Source organism: Rutidosis leptorrhynchoides, chromosome 11 (assembly GCF_046630445.1).
Source record: "Rutidosis leptorrhynchoides isolate AG116_Rl617_1_P2 chromosome 11, CSIRO_AGI_Rlap_v1, whole genome shotgun sequence".
NCBI lineage: Eukaryota > Viridiplantae > Streptophyta > Magnoliopsida > Asterales > Asteraceae > Rutidosis > Rutidosis leptorrhynchoides.
In genome coordinates, this window is record NC_092343.1 from 269,949,236 (window position 1) to 269,960,510 (window position 11,275).

At 32.5% G+C, this 11,275-nt stretch overlaps 1 protein-coding gene across 1 annotated transcript; it reads left to right on the forward strand.

Moving 5' to 3' along the window:
- The first annotated feature begins 4,112 nt into the window (after positions 1 to 4,112).
- Positions 4,113 to 7,563, forward strand: LOC139876374 (F-box protein SKIP5). Its single transcript, XM_071863688.1, has 5 exons — positions 4,113 to 4,320; positions 6,112 to 6,256; positions 6,336 to 6,414; positions 6,803 to 6,861; positions 6,949 to 7,563. Exons 1-5 carry the CDS (start codon positions 4,209 to 4,211, stop codon positions 7,301 to 7,303), a joined length of 750 nt encoding a protein of 249 aa, XP_071719789.1. The 5' UTR covers positions 4,113 to 4,208; the 3' UTR covers positions 7,304 to 7,563.
- Positions 7,564 to 11,275: the final 3,712 nt, after the last annotated feature.

Here is an 11,275-nt window from a genome sequence, read left to right on the forward strand (position 1 = left end):
CTGGAAACACGAAAAACACCGTAAAATAGGATTTACGCCGTCGTAGTAACACCGCGGGCTGTTTTGGGTTAGTTAATTAAAAACTATGATAAACTTTGATTTAAAAGTTGTTATTCTGAGAAAATGATTTTTATTATGAACATTAAACTATATCCAAAAATTATAGTTAAACTCAAAGTGGAAGTATGTTTTCTAAAATGGTCATCTAGACGTCGTTCTTTCGACTGAAATGACTACCTTTACAAAAATGACTTGTAACTTATTTTTTCGACTATAAACCTATAAGTTTTCTGTTTAGATTTATAAAATAGAGTTCAATATGAAACCATAGCAATTTGATTCACTCAAAACGGATTTAAAATGAAGAAGTTATGAGTAAAACAAGATTGGATAATTTTTCTCATTTTAGCTACGTGAAAATTGGTAACAAATCTATTCCAACCATAACTTAATCAACTTGTATTGTATATTATGTAATCTTGAGATACCATAGACACGTATACAATGTTTTGACCTATCATGTCGACACATCTATATATATTTCGGAACAACCATAGACACTCTATATGTGAATGTTGGAGTTAGCTATACAGGGTTGAGGTTGATTCCAAAATATATATAGTTTGAGTTGTGATCAATACTGAGATACATATACACTGGGTCGTGGATTGATTCAAGATAATATTTATCGATTTATTTCTGTACATCTAACTGTGGACAACTAGTTGTAGGTTACTAACGAGGACAGCTGACTTAATAAACTTAAAACATCAAAATATATTAAAAGTGTTGTAAATATATTTTGAACATACTTTGATATATATATATATATATATATATATATATATATATATATATATATATATATATATATATATATATATATATATATATATATATATATATATATATATATATATATATATATATATATATATATATATTGTTATAGGTTCGTGAATCAACCAGTGGCCAAGTCTTACTTCCCGACGAAGTAAAAATCTGTGAAAGTGAGTTATAGTTCCACTTTTAAAATCTAATATTTTTCGGATGAGAATACATGCAGGTTTTATAAATGATTTACAAAATAGACACAAGTACGTGAAACTACATTCTATGGTTGAATTATCGAAATCGAATATGCCCCTTTTTATTAAGTCTGGTAATCTAAGAATTAGGGAACAGACACCCTAATTGACGCGAATCCTAAAGATAGATCTATTGGGCCTAACAAACCCCATCCAAAGTACCGGATGCTTTAGTACTTCGAAATTTATATCATATCCGAAGGGTGTCCCGGAATGATGGGGATATTCTTATATATGCATCTTGTTAATGTCGGTTACCAGGTGTTCACCATATGAATGATTTTTATCTCTATGTATGGGATGTGTATTGAAATATGAAATCTTGTGGTCTATTATTATGATTTGATATATATAGGTTAAACCTATAACTCACCAACATTTTTGTTGACGTTTTAAGCATGTTTATTCTCAGGTGATTATTAAGAGCTTCCGCTGTCGCATACTTAAATAAGGACGAGATTTGGAGTCCATGCTTGTATGATATTGTGTAAAAACTGCATTCAAGAAACTTATTTTGTTGTAACATATTTGTATTGTAAACCATTATGTAATGGTCGTGTGTAAACAGGATATTTTAGATTATCATTATTTGATAATCTACGTAAAGCTTTTTAAACCTTTATTGATGAAATAAAGGTTATGGTTTGTTTTAAAATGAATGCAGTCTTTGAAAAACGTCTCATATAGAGGTCAAAACCTCGCAACGAAATCAATTAATATGGAACGTTTTTAATCAATAAGAACGGGACATTTCAGTACTATTATGGGACGCTTGTGGATCTCGAATGCCAAGACTTAGATTCTGGTCAAGAGATCCTGGGCCGCTCGGTAACAATAGATCATTCGAGTGACTTGCATGTTAGCAACGAAGTTTGAGCGAGATTATACAACATCTTTGTTAAAGATTATAACCCGAACATTCTTAAATTAGAAGCTTACTATAAGTGGAAGATTTTCATAAATAGTATGATTCCAAATATAGAAACTTTTGAGAAATAATAACTTTTCTCGAAAAATGGTCACTGTTAATATAGTTTACTATATTAATAAACAAACTTATGTCTATTAGACATTAACTAATTAAACATTATATCTCTAGGTTGAGATCTCCGATTACATACTCCGTTCTTACGACTTGCGTGGAATTACTTACTTGCTACTAAGGTGAACTTCATAACCCATCTTTTTACTATTTCTTAACTGTTTTATAAACTTTGGGGTGAGACACATGCTTGCTTTTAAACTGTTTTACGCTTAGACACAAGTACTCGAAAACTTTATTTTGATTAGTTCAAACTGTGCTAACATTCTTTGATTCATGCTAAATCTCTGCCATGATATCGTTAGTTGCTGGAATTTTGGCAAGCTTAGTTATTGTGAGTAGCGCTATTGAGAATGACGTCTCTATCCGGATGACCGCTGGTCAATGGATACATAATAATGGTTAAACGACAAGAACGTGATGTGTTTAGGGTAACTTATGGTTAGTTTCGATATCATATACCTCAGCACTACTAACGAACTGATTAAACTTTATGACTAAATCTTGTGGTCTAAAAACTTGTTATAATTACTAAACCTATGTTGTTCACTCAACCATTTTGGTTGACACTTTAAGCATGTTTTGTCTCAGGTGAAGATTGTTAAAGACTATTTGCTATTTGGGCTTTGCTGCTTTTGGAGTCCGCATTTATACATTCACATTATTGCATTAAAACATTTATTGTAATGACTTAATACTTTCCGCTTCTTTAATACATTGGTTTATATTAAAAACGACTCATATACAGTCGTTCTCGTTTATACATACTTGTGTTGTGATATTGTGAAGTCGTATTTCTCCGGCCCTATTTGGGGGTATGACAGTAACTATTCGTATAGTTCTTTCCTCCTAGACTCATCTGTTAACATGTTCATTTTGAGATGCTTGTGTTGTGTCTAAGGTACAGTATGGGAATTGGTAATATAGAGTAAAGTCACTTGTGAGTCATATTTAATTACATTACACATTATTCTCTTTCAATACTTTGATTCAATATCCCTTTTTTGATAAGTTCATTCAACAACTAACTCTATACATCAGCTATAATTATAAATATACGTTTATAAATCCAACACACTATTAACATCAATTAGACGTGTTTCATAGCTTCCATGGTTTTGAAATGGAGTACATCGGTTCTCCTTAGGGATGGTTTACTTACTATCATTATAACTACAATTTTGGCGCTTAGGAGACACATAATTGTGTGGTATTCGTCGTACTTATTAAAACTATACCATATATAACTATTTGTCAATGTGGTAAAATTGGGCGGGTCGTTAATCATAATTAGATCAATTAATTACTTCATCTTACCTTTTGATCCAATGGTCATTAATCATTCCATGAAACCTATTAGCTAATAAATCATTATTAGCATTCAACATCTCTAAAATTCCCTTCAATTATATCCGGTTCCAAAAATGTATCAACAGTTTTACCACTAAATAATTGAGAAGAACATAAAAAAGTTACGTTATCACTGTCTGCAACTTTATTCGTTGTACCTATTACCATATACGAACCGTGTATTACTACTATTCTCGAATTTAAGTCCGTTACTTTATTTTGAGCAACAATTTTTTTATTTATATATTTACACATTAAATCTTTTGGAAAACTATATCGTTTATTTGTGTTATCATAGTTGAAAATTATCATAAACTATTATTATTTTATAAAACCCGCGAAATTGCGGGTCTTTAACTAGTTTTGATCTAAATTTGACAATACCTTTACTATATTGTTGATTTTTGGTGCACGCTTCTTAATACATGCACATTTTAAAAGTAAACGTTCCGACGAGCATAATGAAAATTTGATTTCTATAGAAACACAAAGTGGAAAAAGATGCTCCGTACATAGGACTAGCTGTGTAAATTTTATAATTTTAAAGGATTAAATTTGTAAATTTAAAAATCGAAGAAGTAAAACTTTAACTTTTTGAGCAAATGTTTCCTTCTAATCTGGTACAAGTACTTGAGTGGTACAAACTCAGAGACACAAACAAGAAGCCCCAAACGGAACCTAACCAAAAAAAGGCGGTGGAGGGGTTCTTAAGAAGTAATAAACCGCAGATGAACGCCAAGAAACAGAAATCATCATGTTATTCTGATGCGCATCATCATATTAACGATCTTGATGATGGTTGTTTGATGCATATCTTCAGCTTCTTATCCCCCATCCCAGGTATTCTTATTATTTTTTTCTATTAATTCACAATTTTCTGGAAATTTTAATCTATGATATTGTAAAACGCTGTTAGTTGTTATCTTACTTTTGATTGTTGCTAATTGTATTTAATTTGGTTATTGTGCTGTTATTATTATTAATTATTAAATTAAATTATTAATTATTTTTATTATTATTATTATCAAATTATTAAATTATCTATTATTATTTCTTTTATCAAAGCACAATTTTCTGGAAATTTTATCCTAAACTTCGTTTATTTCTTTTTTCGGTTGAATATTAGTATAATAACATAGATCTCTGTTGATATAGTAAAACCTCTATTGTGTGTTACCTACTTTTGATTGTTGCTAATTGTATTTAACAAGAGTTGTGGGTGGCTTCCTCTTCGATGGAAATGATTTTGATTAAAAAAATCGTGAACAAAAAAAAAAATCGTATGTAATAGTTGTTATATGTGTTCATATATGTTTTGCCCTATCTATTTCGTTTTTATGAGCATTTCTGGCCGGAGGTCCTTTTGGAAGCAATCTCTTTTGGAGTAGTGACTTCCTTCTAATCTAGGGTACAAGGAATGATTGTCTACACCCACCTCTCCCATACCCTACTTTTGTGGGATTGGGTATTGTTGTTGTTGTTGATGTGTTCATATATGTTATCCCACTCACTTTCCTCAAGTGATAAAGCTTAGGGGTGTGCATATCACAGGAAAAACCGAAGAACCGAACCGATAATCAGCGGGAACCAAATCAATCCTGAACCGAACCGAGCTATTTCGGGTCCAGTCATTGGTCCACATTTTGTCAAATTAACCCAAAAATAATTACAAAAATAACCAAACCAAACCGGAAAAAAATTTGGTCCGACCTTATGCTACATGCCTACATATTGGAACTCGGGACATAACTGAACCAAACTAGTTTAGTCAGGTTTTATACCATGCACACCTCTAATAAAGCTAGGAAAACAAATTTGGACCAATGAGGGGGTTCCAATCCCTCTTGTCCTTGGTATATATGATGATAAATTTTGACCAATGAGGGGGCTCCAATCCTCTTGTCCTTAGTATATATGATAATATATATGATAATTTGGTTCGTCGAATAGGGAAAACCTCATTCGTTTACGCATATTTAATTTGGTTAGTGATTCGTCCATATAAGCTACACACATGGCTGCCATACAAATTCCCACTTGAAAACTTACATTCACCTTGCAATAAATAGAAAGTTGGATGCACAAGAGAAAGGTTTTGGAAGTTTGGAAGGTAGATTTTGGGTCATAGTTTGTTATATTTCACGCTACTTAGCCCTTTAATTGATTCAATTGTAAAATAAGCTTGTATGTAGGAAAAATGGCATTTTGGAGATAGGGTGTGTGGCAAGATGAGGGTATATGTTTGGTTGTAGAATTATTTTCATCTTTAACTTCTATAAAACTGGATGAATCGTTTTTTTATTTATATTTTATAGATCTAATTAGAAGTATAAGAACATGTTCAAATGTTGTCATTTATACAAACATATTTTCTATCTCCACTGTGGAAAATAGTAAAAACCATAATTTGCAGCTTTCAAGTTTGTAGTGTGAATCAATTAATTTTTTTTGCTGTGAATAAAAGTTGAACAAGTGCTCTATTTTTTTAGGTTTTCCAAGAAAAATGTTCTGGAAAACATATTCATAATTCTACCACGAGATGCATTCTTAAATTAAGAAATACACCCTAAGGGTGAGAATACATAATATAATGTTTCATATGATGTCACAAAATCGTTGTTGAGTTTGCAGATCGGCATAACACAGCCCTCGTTTGCCACAGATGGCTTTTCTTGGCGTGTCACCCTCGATTATGGTTGCGAGTGGACCGCACTGTCGAAACCTTAACTGAATCCGGTGTCTTTCCTAGTATTCAAGAAGCTGTTTCTGCTGCTAGGTTTGTTGTTTGTCTGCTGAGTGTTTTACAGTTTGACATATAATTAATAAATTAATCTCTATTTTTTAAAACTACTCAGGCCAGGGGACACAATACTAATTGGAGCAGGGGGGTTCCATTTTACATCCAATATTCAAATTGATAAACCACTGTGCTTGGTATGTTATATAGTTTGCTCAATTCTTGTACTTTATTTTCCAATCCATACCTTTATGTTTGTTGGTAATATATGCTTGATACGTTATACATTAATGTGGAACATCTGATACATATAAATTCACACTCAAGAGACTTTCATTCATCTTTGTTTGATTTATTCGATGCTTATCAGATAATAATGTGTTGTCTTGGTCTGTGTTCAAGTCAACATTTCCGTCTTTCCCTATTATTGTACTAATCATATCTGTAATAACTTTCTATTTATTGATATAGATTTCAATTAATACTGTATAACTCCGCTGGTGGAAGAATTTTAGCCTACTTTTAGTTAACCCTAATTCCATAAATAAAACATTACCGTTTTTCCATATTAATACAATTGTTCAGATTGGAGGAGGCGATGGTCCTGATGATACCACACTTATATGTACCCGAGGTTCCGACAGGTTTGCACATTACAACACCACCTTTTTTTCCTTCTAATAAATTGCTTGATCGCGTATGCATTTTTTATTTATTTATCTAAACTACAGTGCATTCGAGTTCCTTTCAACTTGCAAACTGGCAAACCTAACAGTAAAGGCAGAATTGGGCTGCTGCTTACTTCATAGAAGTGGTAGACTGATTATCGATTACTGCAATCTGCAATGTGAATACAACCCTTTGGACTATCTCTCGTATGCTATTATCACGACAGCTGGAAGTTTTGACCCGTTACTGCCATCCACTACAAAGGGAAACGGCGATAGCGTGTCGGTTTCTCAAACTCGAATCAAAGGAGGTGCGAAAGCTGTTTTGACTAGCGGCACACTTGCACTGCAAGGAGTCCGTGTTATATATGCACGGACATCTATATTATTCTGGTTTGATGTTGTTCACCAATTATAGTTGGATAGTTATCCAACTAGCTATTTTCAAGATGTTAAATGGAAGTCATGGGTTCAAACCCCGTCCTTGTCTTTTTAATCGTTGGTTATGTGATAGTTGTAGTTGTAGAACCAGTCAAGAGGCCAATTACTCTGTAACTACAATTGTGCTGTATTGGTGCTGTAAATCACCTTTCTTATGTTTACTTTGGTAATTGTGTTTTTTGATGCTGTTTATTTTAGATCTTTGTTGGTTGTCAATTTGTAGAACTTTGGAAGTCATCAATGTTTTTTCAATTGTTTTCTGTCTTTATTTGTAGGCAACATACTAGTGGATTTGATATGTGTGGCAGTTATAAATTAAATCTAGTCGATTTGATATGTGTGACAGTTATAATTATACTGCATAGATTCATAGTTAAATGTCACTTTTTATTTTTTTACTTTAAGCATATACTTTTTTGTAAATGTGTCAAAGGTAAATAAAAGTAAGGGAAAATGTTAATTATTTTTCCGAAAAAGCATAAAATTAAATTGAAAAATACACACTTCATCTGAACAAGGAAAAGGTCTAAAATACAAACATATGCGTCATTGGCATCAGATGACCATTACAAGTTTAGAAAAATTACAACCAACCAGACGAATTAAACCTCGATCTAAGAACTAAGCATCCGTAAGTAAATCCACGGTTGGGATAATCAAATGTAGAGTTGATCGGACTGATTGATCACACCAAATGCAACTTACTTCGAGATTGGGAGGGCAAATTTGTCTTTGCACGAGAACTCGTTTGACGGGAATGGAGCCTTGTAGAACTAGTTAATGGAAAAACTCAATTTTTGAAGGAATAGCTTTGTACCAAAGATACGAAGCCCATGAGGGAGCATTATTACTATTAGGCTATTAGCATTCATTAATAATCTCAAGCCATCCGCTACTGTACGTGTATGTGTGGATTAAATTATGAAGCCAAATAATGTTATCCTCCATTAAAGCCTTTAAGGTCACGTGGGAAATCATGCAGGATAACACAAATGGCCATTATTTTCATAGCTGTTGAAGAAACATCAACCCACAATGCCAATAATAGGTGCAAGAGTGAGACGAGCATCGCAAAAGATTGACTCATTCAACAGGTTACCTTGAAACCACTAAACACACCAATAAGAGATTAGATAGACCATTTCCAATCTTCCACTTCGCGGGCTTATAGAGTACACGGTGCCCCCGTCTCATCGCCACCGTCCTCATAAACCAAAGCCGGAATTGACAGTCGGTCGACCCGGGACAGCGCCGATTCTGCCGTCGGTTGCCAATGTCAGCAGCTCGACGCTGCATTTTCGACCGTTTGTTTTTTATTTTCAAATTGCAGCCGTTTTTAACGGCTAGTTTTAGCTAAATTCTTTTTCTCAATTTTTATCTCCTATAAATACTACATTATATTATACCATTTTACTCACGACTTATCCATCACTTTCTCTCTACAATATATAAATTACCACTTTATTTATTTTTATATTTTAAGCACAAAATGTCGTCTTCTTCGAGTTCTTCCCAAGACAATTTCACACACTATACACTTAACCTACTAGATGAGGATGTTTCTTCTGAAGATGATGTAAACTCACGTCGTTACATACGCCGTGATCATTATGAAGCACATGCTCGTTTGCTGGACGATTATTTTGAAGAGGGTTGCAAATATAGGGGTGATAATTTCAAATGACGATTTTGAATGCGGCGACGTGTTTTACTTAGAATTATGCATGATATTCTAAGCTACTCTACAAATTCATTGCCGTATTATTTTGGATGGTTTCATCGAAGACAAGATTCACGTGATATGCGGAGTATTAGCCCTAGATATATATGTATATATGTCTGCAAAACTATACTTTAGTCTCTCCCTAACTTTCAATCTAAAACCTAGTCGAAACATCGTCAATTGAAATCATTCATCAAACAACTTAACTACAAAAAAGTAGGAAAAAAAAGAAATGGCCCGAAAAAAGTAACCTAAGTTACCCAATTTGACAAGCAAGAACCCCCAATTTGCACAAGCCCGAAAAGAATTGCAATTTAATTTTTGCTCGCAAAAAAGATTGCGTGTTCAAATTTTTTAAAATTGAGGAATATCCAATGAACAAAAAATCTAAAATCACGAATTACTTCAAATTGAGACTGGAACAGATTACTAATGCTTCGATTATCATTTTTTGTGAAGCAACTTGATCCAAAACATCATGAAAAATAACGAATCGAGATGAACAGAACAAGTCGACTTCTTCATCTCAATTCGTTGTTTTTCATGATGTTTTGGATTAAGTTGCTTCACAAAAAATGATAATCGAAGCATTAGTAATCTGTTGCAAGTCTCAATTTGAAGTAATTAGTGATTTAGATTTTGTGTTCATTGGATATTACCTCAATTTTTAAAATTTGAACACGCAATCCTTTTTGTGAGCAAAAATTAAATTGCAATCCTTTTCGGGCTTGTGCAAATTGGGAGTGATGGATAATCGTGTGTACTTTTAGTCAGATTAACGCAGCGGATAGTTAAAATAATAATCAATTATTATTTTATAAACCATTTACAAAATTAAATATTCATATATTTAAATTTAATAAAACATACACACGATTAATCTTTCCCAATGATCCAGTTACACCATAATAATTTTCATGAATATAAAACAAAAGAGGAGTTAACGATATACCTTTCTTGGAGAAATTAATGAGACGGAGAGAAACTTACGATCAAAAATATGACCGTCTCTTTGGATAGTCCACACTACACTTCAAACGACCGTCAATGGATGCTAGTCCAAACCCAAGTAATATAAATCAACCTTTGGTTAATATTATGAAACCAAAATATGTAATATGTGTTTTTTCAGTTCACCGAAAGAATGAGATATGAATTAATTATTACTTGCACCAAATTAGACCAAATATATATAGATATTTTTTCAAAACACCCGTGAACCTTTATGAATTAACCCGTGAATCTAGACCAAATATATATCATAAAGTCGTATTTCTCAAATACTTTAGGGGTATGTTATGTAACTTATAATTAATAATTTCTATCATGTCGCTTTCATGTGAATAGTAAATTAATTAATTTCGATTCATTTACTATTCATATGAATAGTAAATGAATTAATTTCGATTTACTATTTTGTTACTTGAGTAATATATATACATCATATATATATTTTATTTGACGTCTCGATGTATATGTGTATGATCCGGAAAGCTCAAATGAGGTTGGCCATATAGTTATATGTTGTACCTTGCACATTAATCCTACAGACTCCCACTTGTGCATGACATAACACCAAGTAACTATACAAACAATGGTAAGCGTCTAGCAACACGTCATTGTCCCCAAATTCATGTGAGGGTAGTTTCTCGAACTGTTTATGGTAAGTTTTAAATGTCATTCGTTTTTTTGTTTCAGATACTTTAGTTAAACTTGAGATATGGATCATCGGTCATTCTCATTTGTTTAACAATTTTATTTCTCGATCTTAGAACTGAATTAGATCACCAAATTAATTAAGTATCATCTTAATTACATCTGAGTGGGGTCATACAAATATCTTATTCATTCATCGAGGAGCTCAAAAAGTATCTAACTCCAAACATTTTAGAGGAACAAATCCTATATTGTATACACGTGTCTATCACGAGCTTTACATTATACCCAATAATAGCCTTTATAACAGCCTTATTCAGGACAGCGTTTAACCATATCAAAGTACAATGTTCCACACATCAAAACTGGCGTGCATCTCAAGTCTAAGGACATAAAGACATAATCACTAAAAGATTCACTACTGACAATGATCCATGTAGTGACATCTCGATTGGGTCATTCCAATATTCATCATCAATGAATACATATGAATTTTGGCCTCTACAAGTTAACTATTTATCATCAATAAATATAACCAAAACTTCATATTAATCTTAATTCATGTTATTC